Below are 15281 nucleotides of genomic sequence, written 5' to 3' on the forward strand. Positions count from 1 at the left end.
CTGGGGCGCCTCCCACCAAGGCCCAATGTGCCTCCTAGAGGGGAGGGTGCAAACCCTAGGGCAGATGGGCCCTAAGGCCCACCCGAGGTGCGCCTCCCCCTCTCCCCCTTGTGGCCGCCACCCTAGATGGGATCTAGGGCTGCCGCACCCCTTGGGGTGGGAACCCTAGGTGGGGGGGCAGCCCTCCCTCTCCCCCTATATATAGTGGAGGCAAAGGGGCAGCCCAACACACGAGGTTCTTCCCCTGTTGGCGCAGCCCTACCCCTCTCCCTCCTCGTCTCTTGTAGTGCTTGGCGAAGCCCTGCTGGAGTTCCGCGCTCCTCCACCACCACCACGTCGTCGTGCTGCTGCTGGACGGAGTCTTCCCCAACCTCTCCTTCTCCCCTTGCTGGATCAAGGCGTAGGAGACGTCACCGGGCTGCACGTGTGTTGAACGCGGAGGCGCCGTTGTTCGGCACTTAGATCGGAATCAACCACGATCTGAATCGCTACGAGTACGACTCCTTCATCCGCGTTCTTGCAATGGTTCCACTTAGCGATCTACAAGGGTATGTAGATGCACTCTCCTTCCCCTCGTTGCTAGATTACTCCATAGATTGATCTTGGTGATGCGTAGAAAATTTTAAACTTCTGCTATGATCCCCAACATAGTGGAACTCTCAATGAAAGCACCAATGTCGGTGTCAAAACCGGCGGATCTCGGGTAGGGGGTCCCGAACTGTGCGTCTAGGATCAATGGTAACAGGAGACGGGGGACACAATGTTTTACCCAGGTTCGGGCCCTCTCTATGGAGGTAATACCCTACGTCCTGCTTGATTGATCTTGATGAATATTAGTATTACAAGAGTTGATCTACCACGAGATCGTAATGGCTAAACCCTAAGAGTCTAACCTAGCTATGATTATTCGGGATTCGACCTATCTACGGACCTAGCCCTCTGGTTTATATAGACACGGGAGGGATCTAGGGTTACACAAGGTCGGTTACAGAGAAAGGAATCTTCATAGTTGGTCGCCAAGCTTGCTTTCCACGCCAAGGAGAGTCCTATCCGGACACAGGTGGAGTCTTCGGTCTTTGTATCCTTACGGCCCATCAGTCCAGCCCATATTCAATAGATCGGACACCCGAGGACCCCTTAATCTAGGACTCCCTCAGCCGCCCCCCATGGCAGTCCGAATTGGACTAGGGGAGGGAGCGGCGCCCCCCCTTTCCCTCTCCCTCTCCTCCTCCTTCCTTTTCCCCTCCGGTGAAGAAAGGAAAAGGGGGGAGGCCGAATCCTACTAGGAGTGGAGTCCTGGTAGGACTCCCCCCCATGGCGCGCCCCTCCTGGTCGGCCGCCTCCTCCTCCCCTCCTTTATATACGGGGGCATGGGGCACCCCATAGCACATCAATTGTTCTCTTAGCCGTGTGCGGTGCCCCCCTCCACAGTTTACTCCTCTGGTCATAGCGTCGTAGTGCTTAGGCGAAGCCCTACGCGGATCACATCACCATCACTGTCACCACGCCGTCGTGTTGACGGAACTCTCCCTCGACCCTCTGCTGGATCAAGAGTTCGAGGGACATCATCAAGCTGAACGTGTGCTGAACTCGGAGGTGTCGTACGTTCGGTACTAGAGCGGTTGGATCGTGAAGACGTTCGACTACATCAACCGCGTTAACCTAATGCTTCCGCTTTCGTTCTACGAGGGTGCGTGGACACACTCCCCCCCTCTCGTTGCTATGCATCTCCTAGATAGGTGTGATTTTTTTTTGAAATTGCATGTTACGTAACCCAACAGTTAAACCCCCGAGCTCTGCATCAATCAATGCATACGACTATCTTTATTAATTATTCCATGAAGGTCTGATAGAAACATACATAAAGCCACCCGAAGCCATCATTCACACCTACAAACTTGATAATGCGGAGTCCTCTCACTCCCCATATCTGTAACCGATATCCTCTCCCATTCATCCACATAACGTATCGGAACCAACAACCGGTGCGGCAGACTTAAAGCGTACACCACATGTACACATTTTAGAAGCCGCCATCATCGTCGTACCGTTGTCCCAATTTCAGGAGAGAGATCTGCATCATCCTTGCCAGTCGGACCAACTGTCGACGCCACCACGGTGCCCAACGATGCCACCGTCCTACGCTCGTCCATCCCGATGCGGAGACTCTGGAAGATCTATCGTGCGTAGCACCTGCCAACCAGGCATGACAAAGCGTAGCACCTGTCAGCCAGGCATGACTTAACATGTCCACTGAAGCTCCGTTCAAGACGAAACCCGCTCCGCCTCCTGCCTTTGCCTTCCAGCGCTGCTCCACAATCCCAAGAGAGAAACGACACCGTAGTGTTGCCATCGTCCGATCTGGAACACCATGATCCTAGGGTTTCCCCCGGAGCAGCAGGAGTGGGTTGACAGTAGTTACTCGACGATGCCTTCATCAAGGTAATGACGCAGAACGCCGCCATCGATGGTGTTGGCTCGGTTTTCACCGGCAACCATGTCTCCCCGACTCGCAACCAGGACTAGATGACGGATCTCGAGATCCTACCACCCAGCCTCAGGCCGACCACCTCCGACAGAGGAGATGACCACCACCGTCGACTGCACCGGCCAAAATAGATCTGACCGGAGGTGCCGCCAAGCAGCCCACCAGGCCCTTCACGCCGGCACCGATCCGAAGCCTGATGACGCGCCACCGCTGCATAAGTCGCCGCCACCAGAACCAGGCAAGCCAGCGCCCGCCGTCACCCATGACTGGGTTGCCCGACGCGCCGCAGTTGTCGTCGCTCGTGGCAAGGCCAACCGTCGCTGCAGCCATCGTCGGCGCCGTCGGATTTGCCGTGCCTCCACACGCGCAAGGGCTCCGCACCACCTGAGACGCTGGAGAGAGGAGGATCCCCGCCACCACCGTCAGCCCCCAGGCGCATCCCGGCGGCGTCCTCCGACGGCGACGGGGTGAGAGAAGGTGGATTCGGCCCCGACGGCGACTAGGGCTGGGGAACCGCTCGAGTCGCCGGAGTGGGGGCGACGTGGGGGTCGGGCTTCGCTGGTACCTACGTGCGTTCACGGCTAGTGAGACGTGTCAGCAGGCTAGTGGTATGCATGTCTATAACTTGTTCTTCCAGTCTTGCATAAGACTACCCACAGTGGGAGTAACATAGATGGTAACATCACACTTATCTAGATAAAATAGATGATGTGGCATGTAATTAATGAAGAAAGAGAGGCATGTGGTAATATAGCTAATTACTGTAACATCACACATATAAAAAAAAGATGAGTCTACAACATAATAAATAATGTGATGCATGATATAATACATATGTTACTACCCACTGTGAAGGTAGTAACATATACTAGTAACATATGTATGTTACTACTCTAAGTTACTCCCCACTGTGACTAGTCTAAAATGGAGCGAGCTGCTATATCAGTACTGAGTCGGTTGTGTTGCCAACACACTGGTGCAAAAATAGCTGATTACAAACGACCAACGACGTGGGAGAGTATTGTTTATCCCGGAGAACATCCAGAGATAAAATCTGAAGAGCGTTTGAGTACATCTAGGCTGTAACGCTAGATAATTTAATTAACTCGTTTGCCTTTGCTAGCGATAATTGCCTGAGTTGGGAGTTCACATGAGGATACCAGTGTCTTTTCTTCTTCAGCAAGCGTCGGTGGTGAAGACACCGTGCCTTCGTTTGTTGATACGTATATATGCATGTTAAAGTATAATAAAGTGGAATGCGTCTTGGTAACAATACATATTTTACGTCTCTTTGCCCGCTAATGCTGGGTAAAGTGAAAGCGTTTCTCTTGCTGACCGCCGACAATGCCGGATATCCATCCATCCCATTTATTAGTTGCATGTTTATCTTACTAGAGATAAGCATGTCATTAATTAGTTCATTAATTGGTCTCCAGTTAATCTCAAATGAGGCCCTCTATATATTCGCCCACTCCCTAAGAGTGAGCACACAACACAGCGACAGGTTGCAAGAAGTAGCCAAGGTACATAGCCATGGCTGCCATGCACGAGAGCACTCCGTCGCTCCTTGTGCTCTTCTTGTCGCTAATGCTCTTTTTCACGGCGTCTTCCGCGCGCCACATGACTGGTGATCCACCGCCGGTTATTCCTTCCCCGCCGCCCCATATGGCTTCTCCAACAATGGAGGAGGCGTGGGAAGGCGTCATGGTGGCACCGAGGCCAGTTCCTTCTGGACCGGACCCTATACACCATCGTCCTCATGCCCCCCCGCCCCACAGGCCTCCCCCATCAACGGAGGAGGTGAGGGAAGGTGTCATGGTGGCACCGAGGCCGGTTCCTTCTGGTCCGAACCCTATACATCACTTTCCCGCCCCGGCGCCACAACCCCACCATCATCACCGATGTCATGACCTACCGCCCGCATCAACAGAGGAGGCGTGCGAAGGCGATATCGTGGCGCCGAGGCCGGTTCCTTTTGGATCACACCCCATACATAACCACCCTGCTCCAGTGCCTCAACCCAACCAGCATCGTCGACGCAAGGCCCCACCGCCTGCATCTTTGGAGGAGGGGAGGGAAGGCGACAACATGTCACCAAGGAGGCCACTTCCTGTTTTCGGACCAAACCCAAACCATAACCACCCCGCCAAGGCACCAGCTCCTCCTCATGAGTAACGATTGCCCTCGTGGCAACACATGCGCCTTTTACATTTAGTTACACCGGAAGCACTAGCAAATAAGAGATAAATCATTGCATCGATTGAATAATGGGCATGTAACCTGGATTGTTATCTTTGATCATTGTATGGGCACTCCACTTCGCCATGTCTGAATATTATTGAGTGATAACATGCAAGGTGCTTTACTATAACTCTCTCAGTTTTATTTTTTTAGGATTACTCTAATTTTTTTAGACAATTAGGATTACTCTATTTTTTAGTAACTAGGATTACTCTAATTTTTTTTGAGACAACTAGGATTACTCTAATATAAACAACGTTTTGGGCGTCATCAAGGGCCCATTCTCGAGTTGCCCATATCCATAGACTAGACTAGGCCCATCCCTCCCAGCCCGGCCCAGCGGAACCCAACCGGCAGCAGAAATCCAAACGTTATCCGCTTCAAAGCCGAGCGGCGTCGCCACCCCTCTCCAGCCAAACCCACACCCTCCGCTCGCTCGCTCGCTCTCCTTCCCCTCCCCAATGGCGGCCTTCGCCTCCACCTCCCCCTCGCCGGCGATCTCCGCCTCGGCCTGGCGCATGGACTCCCTCCGCGCCGCGCTCCCCGCGCTCCGCCCCTCCCCGTCGGTGGCCGTCCGGCCTCGCAGGCAGGCGGCCTCCGCCGCCCCGTTCCTCCGGAGCTCCTTCGTCTCCACGTCCTCCGCCTCGTCCTCCGTCTCCCCCGCCCCGATGTCCTCCGCGGCCTCGGCGTCGCTCGCCTTCTCCTACACCTCCTCGTTCTCCGGTGAGATGTCCTCGTTTTCCGGCCCTTATGTTTGAGCCCGACTGTGGTTGTAAATGCTGCAGTTTCAGTTTGGACACCCGAGTGTCAGAAATGCTAAAGTTCGCCAGCCGCCAATCCAAGAAATTTCTTGAACTGGGCAAGCTGCATATTCATTCTCCGTGGCCACCTGGGTTCCAATATTGTAGTATCAGGGGCACGTCATTTATTTATTTATTGCTGATGACCTTTGAGATGGTCTGTAGCTTTGGAATTGCGTTTCAGTGTTCAAGGATGCTCAACTCATTAAATCCTCAACAATGTATTGAACAATTGACAATTTCTCTCATGTTTTGTAAGAGCATCTATCCTATATTCCTATTACCCATTTCGTTGCTAGTGTCATATATATACTGGAGCATATGTTGGCAGTTACAAATAGGAAATACTAACAATGAACCAGTTGGCAAACTATTTTGAAGAAATATGTGTCATTTCTCATCTCTGCCATCAACAGATTCATCTACATTTGCACCCACTGTATTATAGCTCTGTTCCTTCCACTTTCTTCATCTGTTTAATCGCGATGATGCTTGAATGCATTGTGGTGCTTCAAATTGTGATGCTGCCATTTTATCCCTTGTGGTCATGAGCAGAACAAAAAGGAAAGCATAATTAATATGAACTGGTATAGCTGTATTTTGAAAACGTTTTTAATATGGACTTGTGGAATCAGAAGGGCAGAAGAGATTTGAATGGTGAAGTAACTTGTCATTCCATGCATAATTGTTTATCTTGCTGATTATGCGAACAAATATTATCATGGATAGAAAATGGTCTTATCACCTTACATTTGCCTAAAAGCTAGTTTTCCTTAGTATGTCGAATATCACCTAACTGATTGACCACACCATACAAATCTCAAACAATATAAGTATGTCCTGGAGAAATTAAAAGCTTCGGTTGTTACATGCCAAATATGCCAGATCGGCCTAAAAGGTCTTGAGCCATTCACGCTAAAGATAAGATTAGGATGGTTTTTTGAAAAATTCCTATGAATTTCACAATGAACTCATTCGCTGACCTTTCTCAAAATATTGCAGTGGAATCAAGCTTTGCGCACCGACTGTTTGGCACTGATGTCCGTGGAAGGATACTGGCAATGAGGCACGGGAAGCGCATTCCTAGGCTCAACAGGCCTGCAGATCAGCGGAAAGCACTCCTGCGTGGGCTGACCACACAGCTGCTGAAGCACGGGAGGATAAAGACTACTAAGCCAAGGGCAAAGGCGATGAGGAAGTGGGTTGACAAGATGATCACGATGGCGAAGGATGGATCTCTTCACAAGAGGAGGCAGGCCCTGGGGTATATTTATGAGAAGCACATAGTCCATGCACTGTTTGCTGAGGTTCCAGACAGGTACGGGGAAAGAAACGGGGGCTACACAAGGATCATCCCGACATTCCCAAGGCGGGGAGATAATGCACCTATGGCTTACATCGAACTTGTCTAGGTGAGGTGAATCCCTTTTATGGTATCACCAAATTGTTCTTATTTTTCATTCTTGAAATAGACTGTGTCATTATCTTGACTCTGTGCATGTTAGTTTTCTTAAGTGTTATTAAGGACATGAATTTAGAGAATCACTGTATGTGTTTCATAGGCAGTAAAAGGACATGGAACTGTATCTACAAACACTAATTGTGCAAATACATGGTGTGCCAAAAGTCTGTTTGCTTACATAGTGTATTTTAGAGTTTTGCTGGTAAAGACCATCCTTCTAATTCATGTATTCATATCTGCAGAGAGTCATCCATTGGTTGCAGTCCATCCATCGACGCTGCTCAAGCCGGGTGTCTGCGAATCGCCTTTTGAACCTGTGTTTTCATATGTTATTTTGTAACAACAAAGTGTAGATCATGTCACGGAATTTTTGAACAAACGAATGTCATCCTGTAACTGCAAGATCAGTGTGCAATACTAGTATTTTGGAATGTCTCCTTACTGTAATCTGTTTTCTTTCAAGTCTTGCGCTCTTTATTCTGGGAACTGTTCATGACGTTGTTGGCGTGCCTCCCAATGTTTACGCGAGTTTGCCCTGGTCCTGGACAATGCTACATCGTTTGTATATGCAACTGCCGATCCTGCAGTTGAGCTTCTAGAAAAGATCTATAATGTGATGTCTCTCTCTGTTGAAACTTTGAGCTCAGCTGAAGAGCCACCTTGTATGTACATATAGCGTGTGAACATATAAAGTACAACAAAGTCAGGATGGCCGAGTGGTCTAAGGCGCCAGACTCAAGTTCTGGTCCTCTTACGAGGGCGTGGGTTCGAACCCCACTTCTGACAAATCCTTTTTCTTTTTCTTTTTGCTTGCAATTGCATTTCTTTTGTCCCGTTTATATATTTATATATTATATATGTCACGAACGCAATCTAAATCTTCTTTCTTATTCTTTTTCTTTCTGCGGGGTGTAATCTTCCTCGTATTGGTTCATTCTGTTTTAATGCAATCTCAATCTTCTTTCATGGTACTATTCTTTTTCTTTCTGCGGGGTGTAATCTTCCTCGTATTGGTTCATTCTGTTTTTCTTCTCCTGCTAGTAATTTTCTTTTCTTTTCTTTTAACACCACCCACTAGTAATTCTCGATCTTTTTTTTTGAGGGAATAGTAATTCTCGATCTTGGCTGTACGAGTGGACCCCAGCCGTGCAGTGACCACAAACCGTACGAGGGCAGAGATGAATCTGTCAGAGGCTCAGAGGAGGAGGTGTGTAAGTGTAACTAGACCGTACCGTGGGTAGATATCCTTGTCACGTCGTTTCTTGGAGCGTTGCAATCCCGCGAGATTCGCCGCAAGCCGACCCGCAGCAATCCTTTTTCTTTTTCTTTTTGCTTGCAATTGCATTTCTTTTGTCCCGTTTATATATTTATATATTATATATGTCACGAACGCAATCTAAATCTTCTTTCTTATTCTTTTTCTTTCTGCGGGGTGTAATCTTCCTCGTATTGGTTCATTCTGTTTTAATGCAATCTCAATCTTCTTTCATGGTACTATTCTTTTTCTTTCTGCGGGGTGTAATCTTCCTCGTATTGGTTCATTCTGTTTTTCTTCTCCTGCTAGTAATTTTCTTTTCTTTTCTTTTAACACCACCCACTAGTAATTCTCGATCTTTTTTTTTGAGGGAATAGTAATTCTCGATCTTGGCTGTACGAGTGGACCCCAGCCGTGCAGTGACCACAAACCGTACGAGGGCAGAGATGAATCTGTCAGAGGCTCAGAGGAGGAGGTGTGTAAGTGTAACTAGACCGTACCGTGGGTAGATATCCTTGTCACGTCGTTTCTTGGAGCGTTGCAATCCCGCGAGATTCGCCGCAAGCCGACCCGCAGCATTCGATGCGATGCGCTGCGCGAGAGGAGGCAGCAGTCACGCGCGCACGCTGCCCGTCTCCGTCCCGTCCGTGATGCCAACTCCACCACACGATTTCAAACAGACGTTCGTTTTGTCCGATTTTTGTCCCTTTGAATAGGGATTTGAAGTCGTGTCCGGGCCTGTCCTGAGATGCGGTGGCCGTGCGCCCAGCGCGCGACCGCATCCTTTTGCCCCATCCTGTCCGCGTCTATTTAAAAAAAAAAAGAACATTTCAAATGCCAAACCCCAGTTCACGACCCGAGTTCATCACGCCGGCAACAAAGCCAGCGGCCTACACGACCATCGCCGGCAACACAGCCAACCTCCAAAATAAATAGTTGTCCTCACCGGCAACACAGCCAGCGGCCGGCAGCACAGCCGGCCTCCAAAATGAATGTTTTTTCGCCGGCACACTGCCAGCGGCCCAGCGGGCGGGCGGCACCCATGCCAGCCTCCAAAAGAACGGCCACGCCGATCGGACAACCTAGTTCAGGCCTTCGGCGTCGAGCATCTCCTTCTGCTTGGCCTCGAACCAGGCCCTCGTCTTGTCGCTCATCTTCGACAAGTCCACGCTCATGATCGCAAGGGCCACCTCCTTCGCTTTGGTGGCGGCATTGGTGGCCTCGATGTCGAACTGCCTCTGCCTGGCCTTGACGTTGTCGGCCTCGATGTCAAGCTGCCTTTGCCGGGCGGCCTCTTCCATGTCGAGCTGCCTTTGCCGGGCCGCCTCCTCCATGTCTATCTTCCTCTTCTTGGCCGCCTCCTCCATCTCAAGCTTCTGTCGTTGGAGGTCTAGGTATTGCTTCATTTGCTCGTCCTTACTTTGCCGCTTCTTCTCGTCCCTCACATCCTTATGTGACATCATACCATGCAAAGTCTCATGCAAGGCCATGGATGAGGCGTCACGTATGTCGTCCACCTTTGAGTTGGTCTTGCCCCTCGGCCTCTTCAACGCCTCGCCATCCCCACCTCCGGTGAACTTGGCCGTCTTCTTGCCTCTCTTCCTTTGAAGTTCACGGTATTGATCCTTGAACTTAGGGAAATTGTTGATGATCGTCCAACAATGCATAAGAGTGAATGGCTTGTCATTGTGCCGGGCCTTGAATGCCTCCAAAGATTGAAATGCCTACACCACATGATCAACAACAAGTGAACATGCAAACATATACACGGCCGAAGTCTCATGGCCGTAGCAAGGGCTAGAAAGAGAAGAGCATACCATGTCTCCAACGCCGAGACCACTCACGGGCCGTGCTTCAACGCTCTCAAGTGCGGCACAATACTTGTTGCACTTTTGTTGGATGAACAACCATCTTTTTTGAATAGAACCGATGCCACGGTTGCTTGTAATTTGGTAGGGCTCAAACATCTTCCTTTCATGAAATGTTTTGTGGACTCTCGTCCAAAAAACAATGCCCTTTTGTTGCGCGCCGGTCCTTGGATCTTGGCTAATCTCCATCCAACATTGGCAAATCAACTTGTCCTCATCTTGTGTATATGAACCGGTGCGAATGCTCTTCCGCTTCTTTTGTGCTTCCGCTCTTTGGGTGAGCTCGTCTATGAACAATGGAGCGCCACTAATATCAACATCATTGGCTTCATCTTCATCTTCACCTTCGACATAGATGTCATCGTCTTCATGCCACGAATCACCATGGTCGTAGTCAGCATGGTCGTCGGCCTCTTCATCGGGCACGTACTGGGCGCGGCCATCCTGACTTTGGGTCTCATCGGGGTCGTAGGCACGGCCATGCCCACCCTGGAAGATCACGTCCTCCATGTACTGGTTGTAGAAGGGGTCGTCCACCATCGGCGTTGAGGTTGGCATTTCGTCAAACAACACGCGGGGGGGCCGACATGGTGCCCGTGAACGGTGCATGCGCCTGCTTTCTTTGCATCTCGACGGAAGGCCGCCCGCCGCTGCTGGACCCAGGCGTCACGTTGAGGTCGATGACGGCCGCGGGGCGTGGTGTGGACGGCGCGAACAAGCCCACGTCCGGCGACGCCGAGAAACGGGTCTGGCTGTCGTGCCTGGGTGGAGGAAAGCCGGGCGACATGGGCGCGGCGCGCGACGTCGGCGACTGGCAGTGCGTAGGCGGGGCGACCGACGAGCCTGTGCTCGCCGGACCGACGGCCGCTGCATGGAACCCCGCCGGACGGCCCATGCCAAGCATGAGGATGGTGTGCGCTTTGTTGACGAGGTCCTCCTTCTCGTCGGCAGCGGCCTTGCGCCGCGCGGCCTCCAGCTCCTCGCGCTGGGCGGCGAACTTGGCCGCGGCGGCATTCATCTTGACGGCCGCTCTCCATTCCCTCCTCTTCGCCGATTCCGCGTCCAACTTGGCGATCTCCTCCGGCGTGTACTCCGACCGCGGCTTCCTTGGCGCCTTCTTCTTCACCTTTGCGGTCGGGTCGACGGCCAGGCCGCCGGAACTCGACGGGGCATCGGCCATGGACGGGGGAGAGAGGGGGGGCGGCGGAAGGGACGTGGGAGGGTTTGGGGGAAATGGCGCCAAATGGCCGTCGGGGGGGTTTTGGTTTCTCCCATCGACAGGCGGGCCAGGGGAGGACAAGCGCGCGCGTCCCGCCCGTCCGCGCTGTCCGTTTCACCCCAAAACCGGCGCAAGTTTGGGCCGGGGATGGGTCGAAAGCGGACACAAAGCGGACAAAAGTCCGTTTGCTCCCGCGCGCTGGGCCGCCTTTTTTTGTCCCTTTTACCCCAAACGGACGGGGCCGGACAGGATAGGGTTGCGCGGTGGAGTTGGCCTGAGGCTGAGGCGCACCAGACATCACCGACGGCTGGGGCAGCCCGCGGGCGGGGCAGGTAAGGCCAACTCCACTGCGCGACCCCAAACGGACGTCCGTTTTGTCCTGTTTTTGTCCCTTTGGGTAGGAATTTGGGGTCGTGTCCGGGCCTGTCCTGGGATGCGGTGGCCGTGCGCCCAGCGCGCGGCCGCATCCTTTTGCCCCATCCTGTCCGTCAGGGCCAAGAATTTCCCAAATTTGCATTAAAACTAGTTTCGAACCCAAATATTTGTCTGAAAATTAAAATAGTTTTACAACCCAATTGAAATAGTTTTACAAATACATCTATTGGTTGCCAACGTGATCCCACACGTGCTCAAACAAGTCATTTTGAAGATTCACATGAGTGTGCCAATCACGCATCTCACGGTGGAATTGGGCAAACTGTTCAAATGTGGCCGGGTCTTGGTGCAGGGGCTCAATATTTTCACCTTGATAATCAAATCCTTGGTCGAAGATACTCTCATCACACTCGTCATCGACGATCATGTTGTGCATGATCACACAAGCAGTCATCACCTCCCAAAGCTTCCTTTCATCCCATGACAGTGCAGGGTTTCGAACCATACCCCACTGGGATTGAAGCACACCAAAAGCATGTTCCACATCCTTTCTAACACTCTCTTGCATTTGGGCAAATCTCTTTCTCTTCTCACCTTGGGGTTTCAAGATTGTCTTCACAAAAGTTGACCACTGAGGATATATACCATCTGCTAGATAGTATCCCTTGTTGTAATGGTGGCCGTTGATCTCAAAGTTGACAGGTGGGGAGTGGCCTTCTGCAAGCCTCGTGAAGACTGGAGAACGCTGCAGCACGTTGATATCATTGTGAGAACCTGCCATGCCGAAGAAAGAATGCCATATCCAAAGATCTTGTGATGCCACCGCTTCTAATATGACAGTGCACCCGTTAACATGCCCCTTGTACTGGCCTTGCCAAGCAAATGGACAGTTCTTCCACTCCCAGTGCATACAATCTATGCTGCCAAGCATACCTGGAAAGCCTCTAGCTGCGTTGGTCGCCAACAATCTCTCTGTATCAGCGGCAGTTGGCTGCCTCAAGTACTCTGGGCCAAAGACCTCGATCACAGCCTGGCAAAACTTGTACATTGACATCAGACATGTTGTCTCACACATACGCACATACTCATCCACCAGATCGCCTGGAATTCCATATGCAAGGATGCGGATGGCCGCGGTGCATTTCTGGTAGGAGGAGAATCCAAGCTTGCCAAGGGCATCCGTCTTGCACTCAAAGTATGGGTCATGAGCAACCACTCCCTCTCGGATACGATTGAACACATGCCTGGCCATACGAAAACGGCGACGAAATTTATCCGGCCTGAAGAGTGGGGTGTTGGCAAAGTAATCTGCATAGAGCAGGGCGTGGCCTCTCTCCCTGTTGCGGTTCAGGTTGGGAGCACGGCCAGGGACTGACCCCCTGTACCGAGGAAGCTGCCGTTGAATATGGTCGTGAACGACCAGTGCAGCCACCACAAGATCGTCATCATCCGACGATGAATCGTCCGATGAATAAAGGAAGTGATGGTAGAAAAACTCGTCTCCACTGTCCATACTTTTGTTGGCAAAAGGTCAAACACCTTGCGCTCGTGGTGGTGAAGAGGCCGCGATGATCACCTCGACGTAGCAGGGTGGTTGCCGGCCGGCTACAGGCCGCTCTAGAGCTCTCGTCGGAATCTGCCTCGGCCGCCGTGGTACGTCGCCGGCAGTCGTGTCCCCTCTGCCACCGGCAAGGATGGCGAGGGCCAAACCTCCTCCGATCGACGACCAAAACTACAGCGGAAGCGCGGGCGTGGTGGCGGCCATGTCGAGACGTGGTTTGGTACGGACGGCGGGGGGCTGTGCGGTGAGGAGGCGGCCGGAGAATAGCGGCGGCGCTGGCGGCGGGGCGGGGGGAGAGGGTGAAGCGTTGGGAGTGGAGGGACTGCTAGTGTCCCCGACAGGAGGGCCACGGGGGGGACAAGGGCATGCGTCGAGGCCGTACGCGCGCGTCCGTTTCACCCCAAACCGAGCGCAAGTTTGGGCCGGGGATGGGTCGAAAGCGGACGGAATCCAGACATTTGTCCGTTTGCGCCCGCGCGCTGGGCCGTCTCGTTTGTCCCTTTTACCCCAAACGGACGGGGGCGGACAGGATAGGGTCGCGCGGTGGAGTTGGCCTAAGGCCAACTCAACGCGCGACCTCAAACGGACGTCGCTTTGTCCGGATTTCGTTCGTTTGGGTGTGATAATAGGGCCGTGTCCGTTCGAATTCGTAGATGCCTTGGTCGTGCGTTCAACGCGCGGCCGCATTTCGAACGCATCTTGTCTCTATGCATGCAAAAGTGAGAAACAAAGAATTTTAATCCGCGATTCGCACTAGTTCACGTCGGCCGGCAACACAACCGATGGCCTATAGTCTGACGCCGGCAACAAAGCCAACGGCTGGCACAGGAGCCAGCCTTCATAATGGACAAGTTTTGTCGTCGGCAACAAAGCCAGCAGCCGGCACAGGTACCAGCCTTCAAAAAGGACCACCATCACGGCCGTTGTCTCACCTAGATCATGACGTCGCTGGCGAACATCTCCTTCTGCCGGTTCGTGAACGAAGCCTTCCTCTCCGGTGACAAGATGTTCTTGTCGACAATCATGATCGCTAGTGCCACCTTCTTGGCTTTTGTGTCGGCATTGGTGGCCTCAATCTCTAGCTTCTTGAGTTGAGCGGCCTCCTCAATGTCAAGCTTCCTCTAAAAAAGGCCTCCTCCATGTCAAACTTCTTCGTTTGAAGATCTAGGTATATCTTCATTTACTCCTTCCTCCCTTTGCTCTTCCTCTCATCCCGCATTTCCTTTTGGCTCATCATATCCTCCAAAGTTCCTTGCAAGGCTATAGAAGACGCATCACGCTTCTTGTCGGACTTCCAGCTTGTCTTGCCCCTCGGCCTCTTGAGCACGTCTCCCGCATCAGCCTCGGCCGCCGCCGCCTTCTCTCCTCTCTTCTTCCGACGAGTATTGTATTGGTCCTTGAACTTGGGGCAATCTTAGATGAGCACCCAACAATGCGTGAGATTGAATGGCTTGTCTTTGTGTCGGGCCTTGAAGGCTTCTAAAGACTGAAATGCCTAGACAATCAAACATGCGGCCAACATGAAAGGACATAGAATGCATGAAACTTAAATGGCATGCTAGCATGAATGGGCGCATGATGGAAAAGAGAGGGGGTTCATACCAAGTCATCAAGTCCTAGGCCGCTCACGGGATAGGCTTTGACGCTCTCAAGCGCGGCACACTATTTGTTGCATTCTTGTTGGATGAATCCCCACCTTTTTCGGATTGAATTGATGCCGCGAGTGCTTGTGAATTGGTAGGGGGCAAACTTTTCTTCGATCATGAAAGTTCTTGTGAACTCTTGTACAAAATACCACTACTTTTTGCTCGACACCTTTGATTGGATCTTGGCCAATTTCCTTCCAACTCTCGCAAATCAAAGTGTCCTCGGCTTGGCTATATGATCCTGTGCGAATGCTCTTCCTCCTCTTTTGTGCTTCGGCCTTTTGGGTGAGCTCGTCGATGAGACATAATGGCTCTGCGGAAATGTCGACCTCATCTTCTTCATCTTCACAATGCAAGTCATCATTT

At 51.8% G+C, this 15281-nt stretch overlaps 2 protein-coding genes and 1 non-coding gene across 3 annotated transcripts; all 3 read left to right on the forward strand.

Annotated features, from left to right (window-relative positions):
- Positions 1–3975: 3975 nt before the first annotated feature.
- Positions 3976–4859, forward strand: LOC147973445 (uncharacterized). The gene has a single exon (XM_087525003.1). The coding sequence runs from the start codon at positions 4022–4024 to the stop codon at positions 4661–4663; it is 642 nt and encodes a 213-aa protein (XP_087381129.1). The 5' UTR covers positions 3976–4021; the 3' UTR covers positions 4664–4859.
- A 266-nt stretch (positions 4860–5125) lies between these two features.
- Positions 5126–7438, forward strand: LOC125511120 (Ribosomal protein L17 family protein). Its single transcript, XM_048676408.2, has 3 exons — positions 5126–5452; positions 6532–6941; positions 7234–7438. Exons 1-2 carry the CDS (start codon positions 5191–5193, stop codon positions 6939–6941), a joined length of 672 nt encoding a protein of 223 aa, XP_048532365.2. The 5' UTR covers positions 5126–5190; the 3' UTR covers positions 7234–7438.
- A 255-nt stretch (positions 7439–7693) lies between these two features.
- Positions 7694–7777, forward strand: TRNAL-CAA (transfer RNA leucine (anticodon CAA)). Its single transcript has one exon. It is a non-coding gene; the product is annotated as a tRNA-Leu (tRNA).
- Positions 7778–15281: the final 7504 nt, after the last annotated feature.

The sequence above is a fragment of the Triticum urartu genome, chromosome 5A (genome assembly GCF_056163025.1).
Source record: "Triticum urartu cultivar PI428250 chromosome 5A, HENAU_Tu73, whole genome shotgun sequence".
NCBI classification, from domain to species: domain Eukaryota; kingdom Viridiplantae; phylum Streptophyta; class Magnoliopsida; order Poales; family Poaceae; genus Triticum; species Triticum urartu.

Coding starts and splice junctions, on each gene's coding strand:
- LOC147973445 (XM_087525003.1), top strand. CDS start 4,022: ATGGCTGCCATGCACGAGAGCACTCCGTCGCTCCTTGTGCTCTTCTTG.
- LOC125511120 (XM_048676408.2), top strand. CDS start 5,191: ATGGCGGCCTTCGCCTCCACCTCCCCCTCGCCGGCGATCTCCGCCTCG. Junction 5,453..6,531: donor CTACACCTCCTCGTTCTCCG/GTGAGATGTCCT, acceptor AAAATATTGCAG/TGGAATCAAGCTTTGCGCAC.